General features: G+C 62.9%; 2 protein-coding genes across 13 annotated transcripts in view; one reads left to right on the top strand and one right to left on the bottom strand.

The window, feature by feature from the left end:
• The window catches only part of DEGS2 (delta 4-desaturase, sphingolipid 2), a 73,841-nt gene extending 70,248 nt beyond the window's left edge, over positions 1-3,593 (top strand). For all 4 annotated transcript variants that reach the window (XM_047797188.1, XM_047797185.1, XM_047797186.1 and 1 more), the window contains 2 exons: positions 493-1,235; positions 3,032-3,593. In XM_047797188.1, the coding sequence (XP_047653144.1) occupies positions 519-1,235; positions 3,032-3,178 (864 nt within the window). In that variant the 5' untranslated portion in view covers positions 493-518 and the 3' untranslated portion in view covers positions 3,179-3,593. The remainder of the gene's footprint in view (positions 1-492; positions 1,236-3,031) is intronic.
• A 1,557-nt stretch (positions 3,594-5,150) lies between these two features.
• The window catches only part of EVL (Enah/Vasp-like), a 136,754-nt gene continuing 118,783 nt past the window's right edge, over positions 5,151-23,121 (bottom strand). For 3 of the 9 annotated variants that reach the window (XM_047797177.1, XM_047797174.1, XM_047797176.1), the window contains exons 5-13: positions 21,689-21,750; positions 19,979-20,208; positions 19,173-19,294; positions 16,122-16,182; positions 12,586-12,649; positions 10,978-11,044; positions 10,824-10,886; positions 7,524-7,590; positions 5,619-7,181 (exon numbers count right to left, since the gene is read on the bottom strand). In XM_047797177.1, the coding sequence (XP_047653133.1) occupies positions 6,687-7,181; positions 7,524-7,590; positions 10,824-10,886; positions 10,978-11,044; positions 12,586-12,649; positions 16,122-16,182; positions 19,173-19,294; positions 19,979-20,208; positions 21,689-21,750 (1,231 nt within the window). In that variant the 3' untranslated portion in view covers positions 5,619-6,686. The other 6 variants (XM_047797179.1, XM_047797181.1, XM_047797180.1 and 3 more) reach the window with 4 other exon arrangements.

Genomic DNA, 23,121 nt, shown 5'->3' with positions numbered 1-23,121 from the left:
GCTGCCGGCCTACACCACAGCCCCAGCAACACTAGATCTGAGCCGCGCCTGGGACCTGCACCACAGCTCACAGCAACGCTGCATCCTTAACCCACTGAGTGGGGCCAGGGATCGAACCTACGTCCTCACGGGTACGAGTCAGATTTGTTTCCACGGAGCCACGACGGGAACTCCGAAGCCAGCTCTTTATTTAGGGTGATGGCGAAGGTCCTGGCTCTGGGACCTGTCCCCAGCGTCCCCAGGCAGCGGTGAGGTGGGTCTGCCTGCCTCCGCACAGGCTCCTGCCAGGCTGCTTCCGGGCCCCGCAGCGCGGCGCCAGGTCTCAGGGTGATCCCCGGGTGTCACTACCAGGGGGCTGGATGGACGGCGGCAAGAGGGAGGGAAGAAGGCAGGAAACTGGGAGAGGAAGGAGGGGCGGGGAGGGCACGCAGGCGTCCGGGCGCCACGCAGCCAGGGCCCACCTCACCTTCTTCTCTCTGGTCCCCCCTGCAGCCAAGTACCCGGCCATCAAGGCCCTGATGCGGCCGGACCCCCGTCTCAAGTGGGCGGTGACGGGGCTGGTGCTGGCGCAGCTGCTGGCCTGCTGGCTGGTGCGGGGCCTGGCGTGGCGCTGGCTGCTCTTCTGGGCCTACGCCTTCGGGGGCTGCGTGAACCACTCGCTGACGCTGGCCATCCACGACATCTCGCACAACGCCGCCTTCGGCACCGGCCGCGCCGCCCACAACCGCTGGTTCGCCGTCTTCGCCAACCTGCCCATGGGCGTGCCCTACGCCGCCTCCTTCAAGAAGTACCACGTGGACCACCACCGCTACCTGGGCGGCGACGGGCTGGACGTGGACGTGCCCACGCGCCTCGAGGGCTGGCTCTTCTGCACGCCGGCCCGCAAGCTGCTCTGGCTGGCGCTGCAGCCTTTCTTCTACTCGCTGCGGCCGCTCGTCGTGCACCCCAAGGCCGTGACCCGCATGGAGGTGTTCAACGCCCTGGTGCAGCTGGCGGCCGATGCCACCATCTTCGCCCTCTGGGGGCTCAAGCCCGTGGTCTACCTGCTGGCCAGCTCCCTGCTGGGCCTGGGCCTGCACCCCATCTCGGGCCACTTTGTGGCCGAGCACTACATGTTCCTCAAGGGCCACGAGACCTACTCCTACTACGGGCCCCTCAACTGGATCACCTTCAACGTGGGCTACCACGTGGAGCACCACGACTTCCCCAGCATCCCCGGCTGCAACCTGCCCCTGGTACGTGGCCACTGTCGCAGGGCTGTGTGGGCCTTAGGGGGAGGCGCAGGGGAGGGGGGCGGGCGGAGAGCTCTGGGCCACCCTCTGGCCTCTTTTCCTTGTGTGGCTCGTGGGACGGCCACCTTCTCACTTGGGGCAGAAGGCAAAGGCCACCTGGCATGGGGGTGACCGGCTCGGGGGGGGAGGGAGGTGAATATGGTGGGGCGGGGGGCGGGCAGGCGCTCTGAGAAGCATCTTACAGCTCTGGTTTCTTGGTTGGAGCCCAGCAATGATATTTGCTGACTGGCTGTGTGCCCTTGAGCAAGCCGCTTGCCTTCTCTGTGCCTCAACTTCCTCCTCTGTAAAAGGGGCAGCAGCGATGCTGTACTTGAAGTACCTTCCCTTCCTCACCCTGAGCCTCCTCATTTCTTGTCCCTGCCCTGTGACCCTCCAGGGGCCCCCTCATGGGACAGAGAGAACAGGGTGGGCCTTGCCCTAGTGACTGACCCCCAGGGGTAGGCCTGAGCTGCCTCAGAGCAGAAGCCTCTGGCTGGCCCCTCTGTCTTGGGAAACCTGGGGTTGGAGAAATTCTTTCTTTTCTTTGGTCGCCCTGAGGCATGTGGAGTTTCCGGGCCAGGGGTCAGATCCCAGATACAGTGGCGGCAATGCCAGATCCTTAATCTACTCTGCCAGGCTGGGGACTGAACCCGTGTCCCAGCGCTCCAGAGACACTGCTGATCCTGGTGAGCCACAGCGGAAACTCTGGAGACTCTGAGAAAGGGAGGAAGCGGAGGAGAAGGCGGAGTCCTGTCTGGCTCTGGCTGGTTTGAGTGGAGGTGACCACCCGTGTTCTTGCAGCGATTAGGCGTGCTTGTCCCCAGGGGCACCCACTCACCTGCGCCTGAGTGTGCACTGATTGGTGTGCAGGTCTTCATGCTGTGGCCCACGTGACTCTGGAGTCCGACAGCCCGGGTGTCCATCCTGGCTGTGCTGAGGCCCTGCCTGGGCGGGGCAGCCTCTCACTTGAGTCCCACCCCAGGTCCCTGGGGCAGGCGCCCTCCTTATCCATCGTGTCCATTTCAAGCGAGGAGGCAGAGGCTTAGAAGGGGTGCGGTGGGGTGTCCCTGCCTCGGAGAGTAGCAGATTCAGAATCTGGACCCAGGACACTCCCAGGAGCACACGCTGTTAGCTGTGAGCCTTGACTTCTCCCAAAGTCACAGGCTCCTTGCTCCCGCTGTGCAGGCCAGCCCCCGCCCCCAGCCCCTGCCCGGTCTTCAGCTATAAAGGAGGCGGAGCCCCTGGTCGTCCTCCATGGAAGGAGCGGAGGGCAGAGGTGGTGGTGGTGGGGACATGCTGCTGTGGATGCAGGGAGCACTTCCTGAGGTGCAGGCTGGAGAGGGGGCTAGAAACGACAAGCACCGAGGTTGGGTGGCGAGCGATGGCAACCGAGGCCAGAAGGCTTGGCAGGTCCCAGCGGGCATTGGACCCGGAGCTAGGATGCACGAACCTGACGGCGTCTAAGACTCAAGCCAGGCTGTGCCTCGGCCCTCCGTGGGCACTTGAGGGGCGGGAACCCCGGCCCACTCTGGGGCTCCTGTATCAGAGACTGGGGGCTGGGGGCAGGGGGCAGGGGAGAGGGTGCATTTTTAACTCCTCATTCCCAGTTGGGGCAGAGGGTTCAGCGCCTCTTGGTGACCCCGCCAGTGGCCCTTCTGGCTTTGGGACGCACGGGCGGCCTCCTGCCTGGCTGAGCTGGACATGGGTCCCCCGGCAAAGGACAGGGGCATGTGCCTCTGACCTGCTCGTCCTCCCCGCAGGTACGGAAGATCGCGCCCGAGTACTACGACCACCTGCCCCAGCACCTCTCGTGGGTGAAGGTGCTCTGGGACTTTGTGTTTGAGGACTCCCTGGGGCCCTATGCCAGGGTGAAGCGGGTGTGCAAGGTGGCAGAGGATGGCCTGTGAGCCCGGCGCCCAGAGTGGACGGACCCTTCCGAGCAGAGGTGGGAGCTGGGCCTCTGCTGTCAGGCTGCTGCCCGGCCTCGCCCAGCCACACCCACCTGCCGCAGAGCTGGCTCTCCCTGTCCCCTCGCGGTCTAGTGCCCAGAACTGGTTTGGCTGCATTTGGTTCCTGCACCCTGGCCTGTCCTCTTGGCCTCCGGAGCCCCGAGACCACGCCTGGCGACGGTGGGCACAGACCACAGCTTGGAGAAGCTTGGTCTGCACATGGACGAATGACCTCAGGCCGGGCCGCCCTTGCCAGGCCTCAGGGGCGAGGCCTGGCCCCACCCTGGCGCTCTGTCCCAGGGTCTCCAGGGAGCTGATTTCTCTGGTGTTCCCATGCCCTAAATTAAACCCAGCCTTTGTTTTCAGGCTCACAGATGTGCTTCCAAGGAGTGTTCTTGGGTCCAGGCACGCAGGGCCTGGGCCTCCCGCTGGGGGATCACTCCCCACTCCTGGGGCCGCTGCTGCTGCTGCTGCTGCGCACAGCAGTGCTCGGGTGGCTTTCTCCAGGGTGCTGCCATTGTGAGCGCCTGCTGCAGGGTGTGGGCAGGAGGCCTCGCCTGCCCTGGGGGTCCCAGCCCCTCATTACTAGCCTTCCTGCCTCTCGCCCTGTTCCCTCCACCCTCTTCCTGCACCTGCCACAGCTCCCCTCCCCCACTCACCCCAGCCCAACCCGGAGCCCTCGCCCCACTGCTCAGAGGTGGGGCTTGAAGAGAGCAGGTACCACAGGCCAGACGGATGGTGAGTAGACAGGTAGCTGGACAGACCAGTTGCTGCCCAGCTCTCTGATGGCAGCAGCCTGGCATCCTTGGTGGCTCTGTGAAGTGGGGCATGGCTTGTCCTGTGGTGGGGGCAGATGGCACAGCTGACTCTAGGGAGGCAGGCTTTGCGCCAGCCCCTTGGCCCTAGGGGGCTGTGTTGGGGGGGGGGGGTCGCCCTGAGGCAGGCAGCAGCAGGCGGGCTGCCTGGGCAAGGCCCCCCTGTCCGAGGAAGGGGTGTGGGCGGGGGCCTCCCCTCAGGACCCCTCCCCCGGGTGGGGGAGGTACCACTGCCTCAGCTGCCCCAGGAGAGGGAGGGCTGGAGGGAGGACACAGGGCAGCCCTGGATGCCCTGCTCAGGGCTGGGCGTGGCCGCAGGTGGTGCTAGGCACCTCTGTCCCCACCGATCTGACCACTGAGACGGCCCAGGGACGAGGCCCTGGGGCTTGTTGTGGGTGGGAGGTGCGGGCGTACTTTGAGCCTGGGCGGGCGGCCCCGCCTTGTGTACACAGGCTGACCTGGGTCCGGGGAGCCCAGCTGGGCCCCTGTGCTCCCCAGGCGGAGGGCCAGAGGGGGGAGCCCTGGGCCGCGGGAGGTGGGCGAGCAGCTCTCGGAGCTGTGGGCTCTGTGGGCTTCTGCAGGGGGCCGGTCCTATTCGTGGCTTTGGGGTTGTTGGACTTGGGCCAGAGCCTGGCCAGAAAACAGTCCCGCTGTCACGAGCCGGGCTGGGGGCCCTGCCTCATCCCTCCTTCCGCGGCCCCTGGAAGATGGCTGGGCCAGGGCCTGGCACACTGCTGGGTGGTGGCTGCGGGACAGTCACAGGAGTCCCAAGCTTTTGCACGGGCTGGGGCTCCTCTCTGGCTCAGATGGGGAAGGCATGTGGTCTGAGCTGTGCCACCAGCAGCACAGCCTGCTTTCCGTCGCCCTGCGGCCCTGCTATGCAGTTGGGGGGCTGAGCAGTACCTTCTCCTGGCCCCTCTGACGTAGGCACGGGTGCCACTCAGGGCCCATCTCCCTGGGGGAGTTGCCCTCCCCTCCTTCCTGGGTGTGAGTCAGCCCAGCCACGCTCCAAGGCTCCCCCCCCCCACCCGCCGCCTGGCACCCCCGCTGTGGGCCTCCCCCCCCCCTCGCCCCCCGAAGAGGCCGGCGGGAGAGAGCGAGCGAGCGAGCCCCTCGGGTGTGGACAGTAAGCCTTTATTAGCACGTGGACACGGACGCGCGGTGCCCGGACAGCCCGGCCACCACGACGCTGGGAGGCGCAGCCCGCGGCACCTGCGGGAGCACTCGGACCATCTAATGAAGCGCGGGACGCGGGGTCTTCTCTAACCCAAAAGAAATGTACACTTAAATAGGCAAATATAAAATACAAAAAAGGCGAGGAGACCTGGTGTTCTGTGTCAGGTTAAATCTAAAAAAATCCAAGATTTGAACTTTTTTCCTCATTTTAATATTTTACCACAGATTAAGACTCTTAAACGCGGCACATCCAGCTTCGGTGCGTGTGCGCGGGCCGGAGGCCTGGGGCGCCGGCTCCTCGCTGTCTCTGCGTCCGGGGGGGCCGGCGTCTCCGGTGGCGGTGGGGCCTCGGGCCCTAGGAGGTGCTGATCCCGCTCAGCTCCTGCCTGATGGCTGAGGGAGGGGGCAGGAGAGGGAGGCTCAGGGCTGCCCCCCCCCCCCCGGCTCCAGGCAGGTCCTTCCTGGCCTCTGCCCCACGCTTCTCCTCGGAGCCCCACCCAGGCTCCCGGAGGTCCCGAGGCTCCGGCCAGACGCCTGGGTGATGGCAGAGCCCGCTGTGGGCCTCCCCTACCATTTCTCCATCAAGGGAGGCACTGCCCCCTCCCGTTAGAGGACGCGCACCTGCGCACGGCCTTGGCACTAATGAGGGGCAGGGGCTCCTCGGGCTCTTCTCCCCAGCTTCCTCCTTATCCCCACCCCTTAGGGGTCACCCCCAAATGTGAACCTTGGCCCAGACAGACCCCACTGGGCCTGAGCCAGAGGCCAGGAGAGAGCGGAGAGCTGGGCCCTTCCCAAGTAACGAGGGGAGGTTTCCCGCGCTTCCCAGGAGGCCGTGCCCACCGTGACCGACGGACAGACCAAGGCCCACCACACCCCCGAGCTCCATGCCAGCCCGCGCCCTCTGCATGCAGGCAGCCCTCCTGAGACGGGAGCGCCCAGCAATAAAGCGGAGCTAACAGTTCCCTTCTGGCTCCAGCGCTCTTTCTCTTCATTCATCAAGTCCTTATCTGCCCATCCCAGGCCTGTGGGGGGACGAGTGCTTTCTGCTGGGACAAGGACAGGGTGTGGCAGGGGTCGGGGTCTGCCCAGGCAGGCTGCAGCCACCTCCTCTCTCTCCAGGGCCTGGCAGCCCTCGGGGCCACCACCCAACCTTTTAGTTCATGGAGTCCTCTTGCCAGGTCACCCCTGATGCCCTGGGCCTGGCCCGGCCACCAGGTGTGATGGGTGAGGGGAGAGGGGCTCAGGCTACACCCCCTGCTCGGCTGTGGGCGGAGCCGGCCCTGCCCGAAGCTCTCCTGAGCTCTGGCTCCAGATCTGAGACAGCTGACCAAAGGCTCTGGCAGGAACCGGAAGGAGGGAGGTGACTCACTGTGACGAGGCCCTGCCCTCTGGAGCCACACATCTGCTCCCCAGGCCAGGGCCCAGCAGGCGGCGGACCAGGGCAGGCCTGGTCGTTCTGTCGGCTTCTTGGGCCCCTAAACCTCTGGGAAGGCAGCAGTTGCCCTTAGAACCCCAAACCCAGTGACTGTAAGTGGCAGACAACAAAATAAACAAAATCTAAGTCCACAGATACTGAAGAGAGAGAATTCAAGCTGCGGCTCTAGGCTTGGGAGTGCTTCTCCCCCGACAGGCCAGTGGCCCCCAGAAGCCCCGGGGGCGCACAAGAGCGCCGGCTGAGGCATCCCACCACCAGGGGGCGCTAACACCGGACAAACGGGGCCATCTGAGCCTGGGTTTGCAGGACCACAGAACTGTGAGGATGAATCGCCCCAGGGACAAACCCACAGGCCTCCTGGCCCGGGACGGCCCCTCTGGCTGGGCCACCTGGCCCTCTGCTTGGCGGCCCAGGGCACAGGCGGCCCTGCCCTTCTTAGGGCTCCCTGGTGTGGCCCTGGCCTGGGGCTCCACTCACCGTCAATGATCTCCTCCTTCACTTTGTGGAGCTCTCGGACCACCTCCTCCAGGATCTCCTGTGGGGAGCAGAGCCTCAGAGGGAAGGGACAGGCAGCAGAGGTGGAAAGTGCCCTTGACCCTGGCTCCCAGCCACGGCCCTACCCTTGCCCTCACCCCCACGAGTGTTCTGTTCCCTCCTCAAGCAGGAGACAGGCCACCCTGGCCGGTCCTGCTGCCTCCTACACCCCAGAATCTTTGTTCTGGCGACGACAGGGTTGGGGGCCAAAGCTGGTGCCGCACCCTCCCACCCCCCGCTGGCTCCTGGACGTGTGGGCCCCATGGGACCTGCCCGTCCCGCAGACTCAGGCACGTCTCTGGCCTCCGGCTCCTTCCCAGCCTCGCAGAAAGGGCACCCTCACCTGTTTCATCCGGTCCAAATCTAAGGCATCCAGGGCCACGTCGTTTACACTTCCCGCCGGCTTCATCCTGGGGGGCGGGGGGATGGCAGGGTGCGGTAAGGCGGGCGGCGGGGCCTTGCGGGTACCCGCCACCTCTTCCCACTGCCCTTCAAAGGCTTCCTTTCACCTCTGGCCGCTCTTCAGCTACCTGGAAAGGCCTCTCACGCCTGTCTCCACCTCAAGAGGGTCTCATGGAGACTGACCGTATTTCCCAACCCAAGAGTCAGGCCTTGGGGGCTTCTGACTTGACGGCTCGCAGTGCCAGCGGAGTGCTAGGTGTCACAGGCTGCTCCCCACCCCTGCCCCCCCAAAAGAGGATGCTGATCAGCTGGTCCTCGGTTTGAGGTCCATGTTCCCGGCTAGACGGAGACTTGGGGAAAACCAACAATAGCGGCATTAAACACAAAATTGCTAAAACTGTACAGAGACATTCGTCCTAAAGACCCCCACTCTGACACAAGCCAGTGTCCCTGAGGTCAGTGTCTGGCTCTGGCGTACAACTACTTCAGGAGACATCTGAGGATGTGGTTTTGCTGGGTTTTTTGGCCATGCCCATGGCATGCAAAAGTTCCCAGGCCAGGGATCGAACCCGTGCCAGGGCAGCGACCTGACCCAGCGACGACGCCAGACCCTTAACCTGTTACACCACTAGGGAACCCCAAGGGTTTGCCCTTTTGAGGCACAGGTTTCGGCTTTGTGGCTGCCCTGCCTCTGAGCTAATGTTGGCTGGACTGAAATGTGGTGCCTCTGGCCCACGGACCCTCCCGGGGAGTCTTGTCAGACGCACACCCAACCGCCTGGCCTCTGCGAGCAGGGCTGCGGTGCTGAGCGCACGCCTTCTGCTCCCCGTCTCTCCCCCACGCGGAGGGAAAGGCAGGTTCCTAGAAGAGAGGTGGCCAGAGCCGGCTACAGGGACTGGGGCCGTGACAGCCGGTGGACACATCAGCCTGACAGAACCAGGCTCACGGTGCAGATCAGAGCAAAATCTGGAGGAATCAAGGACGGGCGCTGCCCACAGCGAAGAAGAACAGGCGTGAAACGAAGGGGCTGGTGCAGCTGCTCTGGAGACCCGAGCAGAGGGGCCTCTAAGAGCTGAAGACAGGAGGGCTCCTGAGCCAGCAACCCCACCCCTGGGTGCACATCCGGGGAAGACGAAGTCACTGTCCCGAGATGCCTGCAGCCCCGTTCACCGCAGCCACGGCACGGAGGCCACCTAAGCGTCCACGGACAGAGGAGTGGACAAGGAAGATGTCACATCTGTACCTACGTACGTACATGTCGCAGTCCTTCACACAACGGAGTCTTCCGCCGCGCGAGAAGGAAGTCCTGCCGTGTGTGACTACGTGGACATTATGCTAAGTGAAGTAAGCCGGACAGAGGAAGACAGATGCTGTGTGATCTCACATACGCGTAAAATCTAGAAAAGCCAAGCTCACAGAAACAGAGTAGACAGGTGGCTGCCAGGGGCTGGGGGTGGGGGAAATTGGTGGAGGTCAAAGGGCACACTCTTCCAGGGATGAGGTGACCTTCTGGGGACGTAACGCACTGACTGCAGTTGACAGTTCCGTGCGGTATCCTTCGCAGCAGCTAAGACAGTAGATCGTGTGAGCTCTCGCCACACACACACACACACACACACACACACACACGAGGTGCACACTGGGTCGTCATCTTAAAACGTGTACGTACATCCAATCGCCAGTTTGCACACCTTGAACTTACACGACGGGGGGTGTCAATTATCTCAATCCGAAAAAAGCCCATTGGATGCTACACAAACTTAGTGGTCCTGTGCACAGCCCTGGGTGACACATGGGAAAGACGGAGCGCCCTGCATCCTCCCGGATGAACTCAGGGAGGGGCCCAGCATGGTCCCGATGTGTCTGTAAGTCATTTCAGGTCCCGACGGGGCCTGCGCACAGAATAAAACCCAAACTTCTGGAGTTCCCTTTGTGGCTCAGCAGTTAACGAACCTGACGAGGATTCCTGAGGATGTGGGTTTGGTCCCCAGCCTCGCTCAGTGGGTTAAGGACTCAGCGTTGCCGTGAGCCGTGGTGTGTGTGGGTCATAGATGTGGCTCGGATCCTGTGTTGCTGTAGCTGTGGTGTAGGCCAGTGGCTACAGCTCCAATTTGACCCCTAGCCTGGGAACCTCCGTATGCCATGAGCAGCCCTAAAAACCAAACCCCCCAAACTTCTAGCCATGGACCCCTTCCCCCGCTCTGAGCAGGCCCTGCTCTGGCCTCCGACACCCACGTCCTATACCTGCTCGCCACGCGGGCCTGCTTCCCATTCTCTTAACTTGCCAGGCCGGTGACAGGCTCAGGGCTTTAGTACCACCCATTCCTTCTGTCTACGCAGGGCAGTGCCCCCACCGAGGTCAAGTCAAACGGCACCTCTAAGGGGCCTGTGCCAGCCCTCGCTAAAGCACCTCTGTCCTCGGCACCACCCACCATGCCACCCTCTACGCCTCCCCCCGGGGCAGTTCTCAGAACTCACAGTTCTGTTTATTTACGGGCCCTGTCAGCGGGGAAGTGAGCTCCTGGCAGGCAGGGACCTGCAGGCCTGGCTCCGAAGCCAGCCGACACGGCCCTCTGCACATCCTGGCTGACCGCGGACACCCCACCTCCCTGTTCCCCCACATCGGGCATCGCCCTTCCTGCTGGGCCGGCGGAGGCCCCTTGGTCGGCCGGCTTCCCTGGGCAGGACGAGGCCCCAGCGCCGCCTGCTCTTCCCTTGCACCTGTGACAGGCGCCGGAGATGCTTCCTAGGCCGGATTCTCAGGCCTGCGGCTTAAGCCACATGTGGCCCGTGGTTGCTACGTGACTCTCTCTCTCGTGAGGGACCTCCGTTTCCCGCATCCCAGCCTGTCAGCCGCCAGCTTTTGGTTTGGGAAATACGGTCAGCATGTCTCTGGGGAAGATGCAGAGGGAGCAGAGGAGGCAGGCGCCGGGCCAGCCCCGAACCCGGACTGCAGGAGGCGGCCCCAGCGGGCCGGGGCGTCCTGCGTCCAGCTGTTGTCCGCACAGCATCCGCAGGACCTCCTTACCTGGAGGCACGACCCGCCAGGCCCGGGCTGGGATCGAGCCCCGCTCCGCCGCCCCACCCCGGGGCTCCGGCTCCGGCCCCTCTCCCGGGTCTGAAGGAGGCACAGACCGCCCCTTCCCAGAGCAAACTGTTAGACGCCAGGACGCGGGCAGGCCCGCGGGTGTTAGTCATGGGTGGGGGACAAAGGAGGCCCCGGAGACGGGCGGTTCGGTACCTAGAGTGAGGCTGCGACTGAAGGGGGCTCTTAGCTTCGGGGCTCTTTGCCACGGACGGGGTTCTACGCAACGGAATGGAACAGACACGTGAGTCGGCGCCGTCGCCCGCCCGGGCCCAGCGACGCGCGGCGCGGCCTCCCCGGGGCAGCTCACCTGGACAGCAAGGAGGACACGGGCTTCTCGGCCGAGCTGCTCCGCTCCCAGGGCTTCCGGCCAGCCTCTGTCGGGTCGGGGCACGGGCGAAGCCTCAGAGCTGGGCGGGCGCGCAGGGCCTGGCCCCTCGCCCCAGTCCCCTGGCTGGCGGCCTTCACGGGGTGTGCACGGCCCTGCTGTCACCCCGAGGCTGCCCCACTCAAGACGCGAGCTCCCGTTCCCTCGACCTGCTTGACCTAGACTTGCGCCCTGGCTGCAAGTCCTCTCACCACGGGTGGGTTGTCCCTTGGAGTGTGAGCCAACTGGTCAGGGGGCCTCTCGACTGTGACTCTGGTGACCTGCCACTCCAGAGGTGGGCGGGGCAGGGCACAGGAAGCCCCTCGCCGGGACGCGCTCAGGGCAGTCCAGGTCCACTTCTGCTTTCGGGGCCCAAGCCCCCAAGACCCCACAGGCACCCCCGTCCCGACTCCTTTGTGCCCCCCGCACTGCAGCTGGCTCTTTTCCGTCCTAGCCTTGGAAGCTGCTCTGTCTCCCCTTTTCAAGTGAGATGAACACACTTCATTTTACGTCAAGAGACGTGCTGAACTGAGCTGAATTCACTGGCTCTGCAGGATGGGCAGAGGCAGAAAGGAAAGTCCCGGGCAGCGGGGACCAGCCACCCTGAGCTGAGCCTGAGACTCTGCAGGCCGACCACGGGTCCGGGGCAGGTCTCAGACCCAGGCTGCAGGGCGGGTCCGAGAGCTGGGACCACATCTGAGCTCCTGGCATGTGGCCTTGGGCAAACCACTCAACCGCACAGAATCTCGCCCTCCCACTCTGGGAAGGTAACCCGTCCACTGGGATGTGGGGGGCGTCCCTGCAGTCATTCACCAAGAATTGTGGTGGAGCCGCCTGACAGGGAGAGGCCGAGGACCATGGCCTTGCAAGGAAGGCAGACGTGCCAACAGAGCATCAGGCCGCACGGCCCGAGCAGGGGTGGAGCCGTGCCCCAGGGAGACAGCCAGTGCCTGGCAAGGGCCTCCCCTCCACCGGCTGGGGTGCGGCAGCCTTTTCCTGTCTGTCTGCCCCCCACCCGCCATGGGCTCAGGAGCCCAGGCCTGGCTCAGAGCAGACACTGAACAAATGTTTGCTGAATGACTGAGAGACCAACCTCAGTGGCATCCTCCCCTGACAGCGCCTCAGGCACTCTACTGATCACAGCCCACCTCCCAGAGCTCAGACCAGGGGTCTGCAAGCAGGCTGTGTGGCTGTGCGGCTGACTCCCATGAGTGCGATTCACTGGTGGTCACCCTAATATCAACCCCAGCTGGCCTTCCGCTGGGGGCAGGGATGCGACACTTCCCATCTCCTGAGCCCCAGGCACTCTCCCGGGCAGGGCATCCCTGCTCCAGCTCTGGCTCAGTGCAGAGGCCGAGGCGGACGCCCACCCAACTTGAGGGGGCAGGGGCTTCCCAGGAAGATGGCAGGAGCCCCCCCCCCCCCCCAGCACTGCCTCTCTGGTCCTCTCTGCTGCTCCATAAACTGAGGCAGTGGGATCAGTGGCCTTCCTGTAAGAGCCCCTCGGGCTTTAAGCCCTGCGCCTGCTGCAGGCAGGGTGGCGCCGCTTACCTGAGGAGTTGGGGGGCTGGCTGGCTGCTCGGGCCCCTGGAGATGGGGAGGGGCTCGGCTCTTCCTGAAACAGAAGACAGAGACTCTGCAGTCAGCCGGCTTAGCCGGGCAGGGGACCTTCGGGCCAGGTCAGCTAGAAAACCTGTTTTCCAAGTCCTCTAACAAACGTCTCTTATTTTATTTTATTTATTTATTTTTTTTGTCTTTTTTTGCTATTTCTTTGGGCCACTCCCTCGGCATATGGAGGGTCTCAGGCTACGGGTCGAATCGGAGCTGTAGCCGCCGGCCTACGCCAGAGCCACAGCACCTCGGGATCCGAGTCGTGTCTGCAACCTACACCCCAGCTCACGGCAACGTGGATCGTTAACCCACTGAGCAAGGGCAGGGACCGAACCCGCAACCTCATGGTTCCTCGTCGGATTCGTTAACCACTGCGCCACGACGGGAACTCCAGTCTCTTATTTTATAATCAGTGGAACAACAACTATGATTAATAATGAAGACTGGAGGTGGTGGCGAGGAGCTGGGCTAGCCCCGGAAGGCAGGGGACACGTCTGCAGGCAGGCTTTCTTGCCATTACCGAGTGTGCTGAAGGCCCTGCCTGGCCAGCTTCTCCCTGGCACAGCGGGTGTGGCCGGAGCTCCGGGCTGTGCCAACGCTCGCTGTCCTTCACGAGGGGCTTCCGCTCCGTGTATACCAGGGGCCCTTCCGCAGCCCTGGGAGGAGCCAGGTGGGGTCCACCTGATGGACCCCCCTGCCCCCTCACGCCGCCTCTGGTGGCTGCGAGGACCAGAGAGGGGTTAACTGTGCAGGGGGGGACTGGCTGCATGACTAGGGCTCCGGCAGCCAGGTTCTGGCTCACACAGAGGGGACACGGCTGGCCATGGGCACAGAGCCCTCGAGGCCTGGCTGCGGAAGACCCAGGCATACTTCACTTCCCCTTCACAGGAGGGGAAGAAGTGCTAAGAATTTAGGATGTGCTAAAGGTTATCTTTCTGTTGCATCTGTGGCACGTGGAAGTTCCTGGGCTAGGGAGCGAACCTGAGCCACAGCAGTGACTTGAGCTGAAGCAGTGAGAATGCCGGATCTTCAACCTGCTGGCCACCAGGGAGCTCCCTAAAGGTAATCTTTAACCCACCAGCCCCAAGTTCATGGACGCTGCTGAAAGATGAGTTCCAACACTGAGGTCTGTCCTCACTAGCCCTCTGCTAAGGCCCCAAAGTCACCGAGGTGCTTGGCGGGGGCAGGCCTGACTGGTGGGCCAGGCGGAACCCCGAGCCTCCGGCTGCTCCGTGTGCCCCACTGTCCCCGGGGCACGGCCGCTGTCGGTGCCTCTGCCCTGCACGGTCTGCTCCTCTCTCCAAGCTGGGGGCAGACACCGCCTCTCCTGGGAGCCCTCCTTCCACTCCTGGGCCCTGCAGCCCCTCCGACTCTGCCCTCGGTTCTGTCCTCGTCCACAGGCGGCTTGTTGTGTCCTCCCTCCAGGACAGAGGCGTGTCCTACCCACCCGGATCCCCGGCGCCTGGGTCACGGTGGGGCTCCGTGACACTGGTGCAGACGTGTCTGCAGTGCCATTCGTAACGGAGGTGAGGAACTGGGGAGTCACACAAGCTGGCGTTTATCACGCGTATTTTGGAATGACTTTATGCTATTAAGAAAACAGCATTTATTAAGTGATAACTCCTTCATTTTTATTAGGCAAACCCATACAACTGCGGCACGGAGCTTCTGACCAGGGAGAACCAGCCCACCTGATGAGACTGAACTAGCATAATTCCAACCAAAACCAAGAACTGCCTTCTGTCACTGCCCACGTCACACTCTTTGTCAGCTAGCTTCCCATTTGGTCCATCTGAGGCTTGGGGTCGGGCCACCTCCAGGGCCAGGACTCGGGGCTCAGTGCTCAGAGTGGGAGGCTGTCCAGTAGCCGCCCTGTCCCATGGAGCCTGTGACAGCCAGCACGACCGCTCACCATGGGCCCCCATGCTACGAGCAGACTGGCACCTATCAGGACGCCTCCCCCAGGCATCTGTGGGGTGAATGAGTGAGCTGGGGTGGAGGGGGTCGCTAGTCCTGGGGCAAAGGAAGGCGCTAGACTGTGGGACTCGGAGTGAGTCTCCCGAGGCCTCGTGTTTAAAGACAGAGCTGAATAAGTGAAATAATGTCAATCAGCCCTGTGCATGGGGACCAGCCCCCCAAAACAGGCAAGGATGGAAGTCATTATGGGCAAAATTAGAGTAACTGAAAAATCAGAAAACTGCTCTCAGTGTCATCCTATTCTTTGAAAAGTAATTACCAAGAACCCTCCCTGCCTAAAGGAAGTTACCTCTCAGCCACAAGCGGGAAGAGCCCACCCTTCCTGGCACACTGGCACCGCGTGCCCTCCGGCCTCTGCCTGTCCTGCAGCTGCTGGGCCGGTGCCTGGGGGTCGTGTTCTCCATGCCAAGTAACTGGCCTCTGAGTGCGACATAAGTGGCCCGTGGCCAGCAAGTGGAGACGCGATCCCCACCCAGGCCATCTGACTCCACGTTTGGGGTGCTTTTCTTCTTTAAATAATGCTTGTTTCCCATTAATTATAAACCTAGTACATGTTCGATGAAGAGGATCTGGAAAATACTGAAGAGCATAAACCAGAAAAGCCACCCTCCAGTGTCGCCACCCACGTGGCGCTGGAACGCTCCTCGGCCTGCGCCGGGCTGGGCTGCTGCCTGGTGGGCAGGGGCCTCCTGACTGTGTGTGCGACCAAGGCAGTGACCCGAAGCCTCTCACCAAAGGAAAGAGTGGGGGCTGGAGAGAGAACCCTGCCTTTGGGGTTGAAGGGTTTCTCCTGGGTCCCTGGGATTTGAAACCCCCTCTTCCGGGGCCTGGGGAGCAGAGGAAGGCAAAGCTGCTACAGGGGGGCCCGGGGTCACACTGGGGGAGCTGCAGCCTGCTGAAGTGAGGTAAGGCAGCGCGTGTACCCTGCTGTCTGGTGGCCGTATTTCTTCTGCCACTGAGATGCGACCTGCCATTTATACCTGCGGTCTAAACTTAGCTGTTTCAGGGGGAGCCCGTGTTTAGAGGGAAACTTCACACAGAGGAAAAGAAAAAGCTGCCCTAGTGGGGGTGGAGTCTTGGAGTCTGTGCTCCGCCATCTGGCCGAGGACGAGGCCTGGGGTCCGGGCCTCCCCCGCCCAGCACACCCGCAGCCCCTGCTGGAATCCACGGACTCAGGCGGAGTTTCCAAGAACAGAGGGAGCTGGGGATGGACGGCGCCTGGTCCTGGAGCAGACCATCCCTGGGCCCCCACGCCCTTCCCCAAAGGCACCCCTGGGCCGATCCTGCTTCTCCGCCTCCAGCCTTACGCCCTGCGGGGCTGCGAGCACCAAGGCAGAGCAGCGTCGCTAGGTGCTCGGTGAGGGGGGGCCTGCCGCCCTGCAGGGGGACGGACACGAGCGCCCACAAGCCAGTCCCCCCAAACGGCGACATCCCGTCACATGCACAGACCGGGTGCACGCCGGTGGGGAAGCTGGGCGCTGGCGGCGGGGCGTGCTTACCGTTTGGCTTTCGTCTTCCTTCTTATCCGCCGGCTTGTCTGTCTGGGAGGCTGCTCTCCTCCTAGCACGAGGGGGGAAGACACAGTCAGCTCCCGAAACTCTGCTCGCGGGCTCGGCCGCTCCCTCTGTGCGGACACGGCTCGGTGCTCGGAGGATCCCTGGGGCGGCCCGACCCGTTTTGGGTGAAGGAGGCAACTTGTCCAAGCATCCAGCTGGCCCGTGGTGATACCCGGGTGAGTGTCCAGCCTTCTGTCTCGTCCTCGGACCCTGGACACAGAACTGGTCTGGGCAGAGAGGTGGGGGTTTGGGGGCATTCCTGTCTCTGTCTGCAGCACCTGAGGGGCCGAGAGTTGCTCTGTCCCCTGTCCATGTCCCCAGAGGCCTGGGCTCGGGGAAGTGACCCGCCGGCTTGGGGGAGGGAGCACGAGGCCTTTTTCTATTACCTGAAAGATCCCTCTACCTGGGAGCGGCAGCCACGCCCTCCCTGACCTGGGCACCACGGAGGGCCTGGACGGCCCAGAAAGGAGAGATTCCAAGAGACGCCCCCGGTCCTGTTGCACACCTGCCCGCAGGGATGGGCTCTCTCCTCACAGGGTGAAAACTCGCTCCCCTTTTGAGGCCTCAGGGTTGCCTCCCTCTGGCTAAGGCCCACGTCTACACAGGTCAGGCCCTTCTTATTCTCCAATGACATGGCCCTGGGGGTCTTCAGCTCTGTGAAGCCACCAGAACATGAAAGTCTTGGCCTCAGGAGGTGAGTGGCCCATCAAGGGGGAAGCTGGCCTGTGGCCAAGGACCGTGGGCCTCCTTCTTCGGTCTGCTTACCCCAGGACAGGTCTAGCCACCTGCGGCTCCTCCTCGAAGCCCAGACTCGGGCCCAACCCTTTTCTCGCAGCAGCTCGCCCCTCGGTCTATCTCTGCACTTTGCTTCCAATTGGCAGTGCCCTGCCTTCAGCACAAGCACCATCTGTCGCCATGGCCTGCCACTGCCCGGGACATTCGGTTCCCACCCAGAGCCAGTGTTCGATCTTTTAAAGACAGACCACAGAATTGGTATAACCACTGTGGACAACCGTATGGAGGTTCCTCAGACAACGAAATATAGAACCACCATGTGATCCAGCAGTTCCCCTCCTGGGCAACCATCCGGACAAAGCTTTCATTCAAAAAGATACATGCACCCTTATGTTCACTGCAGCGTTATTCACAAGAGCCATGACATGGAAACAACCTAAATGTCCATCCATCCGAAGATAAATGGATTAAGATGTGGTACATACATACAACGGCATACTCGGCCATAAAAAGGAACAAGATAATGCCGTTTCCGTTAGAGACTCTCATGCTAAGTAAGGGGAGTCAGAAAGAGAAAGCTAAACACCACATGATATCACTTATACGCGGAATCTAAAACAAGGCACAAATGGAGTTCCCATGTTGGTGCAGTGGAAACAACTCGACTAGCATCCATGAGAAAGCGGGTTCGATCCCTGGCCTTGCTCAGTGTGTTAAGGATCCAGTGTTGCTATGAGCTGTGGTGTAGGTTGCAGAAATGGCTCGGATCCCCCGTTGTTGTGGCTGTGGGGTAGGCTGGCAGCTGTAGCTCCGATTCAACCCCTAGTCTGAAACGTCCACATGCCACAGGTGCGGCCCTTAAAAAAAAAAAAAGAAAAGAGGCACAAATGAACCTACCTACAGAACAGAAACAGACAGACTCACGGACAGAACAGACTTGTGACTGCCAAGGGGGAGGGGGAGGGAGTGGGAGGGACGGGGAGTTTGGGGTTGGTAGATGCAAACTATTTCATTTAGGGTGGATGAGCAGTGAGGTCCTGCTGTCCAGCACAGGGAACTCTACGCAAGCCCTTGTGACAGAACACGACAGGGAAGAGGAGATCTGAGAAAGGGCCACATTGCGGTACCGCAGAAACTGACGGAACATTGTAAATCGACTGGAATAAAACATAAAAATAAAAACATACAACAGAGCAGGCCATTCCAGTCCCTGGGAGCACTCAGCTCTGGTCCTCGGACAGAGGGGGCTGGAACGCCAGTAGGACCTTCGTTCCAAGAAACAGCCTGTGAGGGCAGCTCCCTGCCGGCCCCACCCAGCGTCCCGCACAGAGGTGGATTCCAAGAGCAGCAGGACCGAGCTTGCCAGGCGTGCAGGGCATTTGTTCCTGGTGGGTCTTGCTCTGCCACCTGCATCTGGCGCCTCACTGGCTCCTGACACACCAGCCGTTTCCTGCTCTCAGAAACCTCCTCCGCTTTTGTTCTAGACCGTGGAGGCCAAGCTGTTATTGTGAACACAGTGCCACTGGACTTAGGGGAGTGTGAATATTTTCTCTTCAGAAACCCCTCCTATTTTTGCCCGAGGCCCCTCTGGGATGGAACCCCCATGGGAGCCCGAGGCTCTTTCTTCCAGCTCTGTCCTGTGCCCTGGGGGCATCTCAGCCGCCCCACCTCCTGGGAGCAGCACTATCTCCTCCTGCCTCAGCCCGCAGCACCTCCTCTGTGAAGCCCTCTGGCTCCCCTGGGATCCCTGTGCAGCCACCGTCACCCTGCACGCCTCCAGTCGCTGTCTGCCAACCGCCCACGAGTCTGCCCTGCCTGGGCGCCTCGAAGCTCAGGCCCTGCTGAGGCTCGCAGATGTCGGCCTGCGCTGTGGGCCCGCCTTGCCGCTCCATCTCCTCCAGGCAGGCTCCCCTCCGTGCCGTCCCCGCTGTGTGCAGGGAGGCCCTGGGCCAGCCCTGGCCGTGACCGGCTCCAGGGGCCTGTTTCCCACTGTCCTTGCAGGGCCGTGTGGGTTTTATGACCACCAGGCACAGAGGGCTTCTGCCCGGGTGGGTGGCAGCGGGAAGAGCCTGGAGCCTGAGAGAAGGCAGGAGGGGTCACTGGTGGAGCAAGGCCCCTCTGGCTGCTTTTTCTGGACAAGGCGCATTCTGACGAGCGAGGCCCTCTGGCGTCCAGCAAGCCACGGGCCTGGGAACCGGCCAGCGTGTTTTCGCTGTCGTGAGGAACAGGTGCTGAGTCTGGGGCGGCCTGAACCCTCACCTCTTGGCCAGCAGTTTGTTCATTTCTTCCATGAGGCCTCCTCCTCCACCCCCACTGCTCGCCCGGTTGGCGTCAGACTTTGAGGTCCCGCTGGGACTGGAGCCTCCGGGCGCATCTTCTGGCTGAGGGCAGAGGGTACGGCATTTCAGTCTGAGGTCCCCGGCAGGACAGTGCTCGAGGCGGGGACAGGGCCACGTGGGAGTGGGGACGTGGGAGCCCTATGACAGCAGGGCTGGGAGAGGCTGGGGGGCCTAGTCCCACCTCCTCCCACTCCCCCCACTCCCCTGCTGGTGACAAAACCAGAGTCCAGGGAGCGGCTGGGACCGAGGCCCAGAGTTCACAGACACCCCCCAGGTGCGTGGTCAGCACTCTCGCCAAGGTGACCGTGACATGAGGGGGAGGAGGGCCAGTTCTGCCCCAGGGGTGATCTGAGACCTGTGGCCACACGCACAGCTTTCTCCCAGAAGCACCGCCTTCCAGGACAGGTGGGCCCGCCCGAGGGAGCTGAAGGCTGTGGATTTGAACTCAGGAGACCCAGGGCCTGTGTTCAGATCCCGCAAGGGAGGCCCTGCGAGCCTTGGACGGGTCGTTTAGACTGTGCCTCAGTTTCCTCAACTGCGAGGTGCTGTCACCTGCCCCCACTTGCGAGGGGGGAGCAGCACCTCGTGCGCTCACTGCTCCAGATGCAGGGCGGCCCAGCGTCCTCGAGTGACTGTGACCGAGGATTGGGACGTGCCGTCTGGATGGGGAGCGTGGCACTTTGCCCCCCCCGCCCACACCCCCCGCCACCTGCCGGGGCCGCTTACCCGCGGGACTCTTCTCAGCTTGGCCCCAGCCAGGGCGGCGGCCAGGCCCGACACGGAGCTCTCGTCGTGGCTGGTGCCCTGCGCGCCTCCAGCTGGCAGTGGGGGTGGGGGAGGCGGTGTGGCCCCCGTGGGCGGAGGTGGGACGGGGGGTGGGGGTGGCGGTGGAGGCCCGCTACAGGAGAGGGGGGCGCTGGCTGCGGAGGAGGGGTGTCCCGGTGGCAGGAGGGGTCCTGGAAGACAACGGTGGGCTCGGTCAGTCCCCAGCCCCCGGCTGGAGCCTGCCTGGGCGCAGGGACAGAGGGTGGCCTGCTCCTCCCAGGGACGAGGAGCAGCTCAAGGCTGCTTCTTCCAAGAAGCCCCTGTCCAGTCCCTCCATACATTCTGGGGCAGGGCTGGACCCCCAGTGTCGCACCCTCGCTTAGCGTCCCTTGAGCTCAGCGAACTCTCTTGCTCAAGTGTGGCCTTCCGGCGGGAGAGGAAGCTCCCTGGAGCACAAGGGCATTTTCTTCCCTCTTGGCACCCAGCACCCTCCTAGGCACTGGCAGACATGAGTCCCTGAGAGGCAATGGGGACTGACCCTTGGCCTCTGGGTCAGGCGGTTGGCAGGTAGCCGTGGGCCGCAGGGCAAACTGGGGCGTGTGTCCAGGAGCCATGCTGCATGTGGGCAGCCTCCTGTCCCCTGCCCACCATCCACGCTGCCTGTGCCTCTGCTCGTGGCCTGGAGGAAGCATGAGCTGATCACACAGATTGACTGCACACCTGTAACCGGCAGGGTGACAAATGCCACCCTGGCCTATGGAGAGGGGCTCCAACCTGGCTGGAGGTCCATGGAAGGCTTCCTGAGGGAGGGAACAACGGGTGGCCAGGCCTGAGCACAGGAGTTCAGTCTGGTGGGCGTGAGGGAGGAGCAGGAGCAGCGCCGTGGGCAGGGCAGCAGGTCTGCGGGGACCAGGCCTGCACACTGGGTTTTCTCGAGGGACAGGGAAGGGCTGACCTGAGGACAGGGTCAGGCCTGCTTTAGGAAAGCGTAGCGGTGGCAGAGTGGGAGCAGGGGGGGAGCAGGCGCGCCGGTGTGCCTGCAGTAGCGAGCTGAGAGGAGGTGGCGCCAGCCAGCATCCTGGCGGGCAGAGCAAGGAGAGCATTCCCCGCTCACTCTCGGGGGCTGAGAGGCCGGGGGCGGGGTGGGGGGCAGGGGAGACAGAGGATATGAAAGGCCTGTGTGACTTGGAAAGCCCTGGACTTAAATCAACGTGACCGTTTTCCAAACTCCCTTCTGCTCTGCTGTGCCGAGCAGTTCCCGTGCAGGACTGAAGCCACGCCTCCCCCGCAGTCTCCCCCGACCCCTGACCCCTGACCCCTGAGCCTCTACCCCCACACTGACTTGGTCACCGCACGTGCCCCACGATGTCGATCCCCGTGACTGGACAGTGAGCTCGCTGGGCAGGGGCTGCATCTGCCTAGGCCACCACCTGAGACATGGTCACTCGGGGAACGGTGGAGGGGGGGGTGGTGGCTGGACCAGGGTGAGGGATCCCCACACCCTCTGCTCTGTTTCTTTGTTCCCCATGTCCACTGGATGTGGCTGTCAAACTTCGAGGCCTGTACAACCTGCAGCGTGTCACCAAGTTCCCAGTGTGTCCCTGGGCACCACCTAAGTGACAGGGCTGCCAGCTGGGCGCGGTATGGGGAGCGGGCCCGAGGGGCTCTCACCTGTGCCTGAGGCCCTTCTCTCCAGAGACTCCTGGCGCTGCTGCTGCTGCTCCATCACTTGTCTGAAAAGCAATCGGAGCAGAGTGGGCCTGACTGCTCGGAGCGAGAACAACACGGCCGCAGCCGGGTGTCGCTGGCGCCAGGCCCGGGCCCGGCAGTGAGCTCGCCTTGTCCCACCCGGGTTCTGGCTGCAGGAGTTGCAGCCCCACTTGACAGAGGTGGAGCGTGACAGGTTCCAGGCCTGCTGTCCAGATGCCCGGGCAGGGAGCCCTCAGGAAGGCTCAGGTGACCGTGTGACCGAGTGACCAAGCTCTCCCCGAGGCTGGACAAGCCCACCTGGCTGTTGGGACCCAAGGCCTCGGCAGACTTGACCTCAGGACGGCTGGTTCTTATGGCACCCGGCGAGGTTCCTGGCACAACCTTCAAGCGTCGTTGGCTACCAGAGAAGCAGACGCCAAGGCTGCCCCGCTGCACCCTTTGTCGCTGCCGAGCCAGCGGCAGGCCCGCCTCCGTGCAGATGGCTGCTTGGAAGGCAGCTCCGCAGAGCCCGGAGCTAACCTCCGGGTTGCTCTAAAGGCTGGGCCAGTGGGGACCTGGCACCACAGCCTCTGGGGCTGAGATGCGGGGGCAGGAGGGGCTCGAGGAGTCTAGAGACGGGGACGGGACAAGGCCCCAGCTGCTGACAGCCAGCCTTGGACCTGCTAAGGGGGCGTGGGGCCTGGCTGCGGGCCCTGCCTCTGTAGGGAGGCAGGAAGGGGTGAGTGCGGGGCTGTGCACAGCGAGGTGGGGCGGCGCTGGTGCTGGCGCCGCGTGGGCACGCAGCAGCCGCTCAGCCCGTTCTTGTGTGGGACAAGCTGCTTCCACCTTGGAGAAATGTCGGGGTCGGGGATTCCTGCAGGACCAGGACCCTTCAGAGGTAGAGAGCTTCCTGGTTCCTGTGCTGGGACTCAGGGCTTTGTGATCACAGCTGTTCATTTTCTGTTCCTAAGCCTGAGACTCTTCTCTGTGAAACAAGCATAACAACACCTGTTTCATGAGGTTCTTGAAAGGCTTATGCCTGATACCTAAAACGATAACCCCAAAGACCCTTTGATCCTACAGATGTCTGAAAAGCTCCCAGCAGCACGTGCACTGGCTTCTCCATCCAAATTGGCGAGACATTACCCCAGCTCCGACCTGTCCAGCATCCACATGCTTAGAAACCCTTGGCAAGAAGACACCCTCTGAAGATACTTAAAAATCAGCTACAAACGTGTGATACTGTGTGTGAGAAAACAGGAAGGGCCCTGGGTTGGAGTCACTACCCACTGTCTGATGCCATGCCCCCTCTCCTCTGGGCCTCCCTCCGTGGTGACTGGCAGGGGAGCAGGATGCCTGCTCCGTGGTTTGACCCCTGCGGTTCCCAGACTGACCTCCAGGGGTCACTTGGCCTG

The sequence above is a fragment of the Phacochoerus africanus genome, chromosome 9, assembly GCF_016906955.1.
Source record: "Phacochoerus africanus isolate WHEZ1 chromosome 9, ROS_Pafr_v1, whole genome shotgun sequence".
NCBI lineage: Eukaryota > Metazoa > Chordata > Mammalia > Artiodactyla > Suidae > Phacochoerus > Phacochoerus africanus.
Note: the sequence above shows the minus strand (reverse complement) of the source record. Positions and strands in the feature narration are given on the sequence as shown.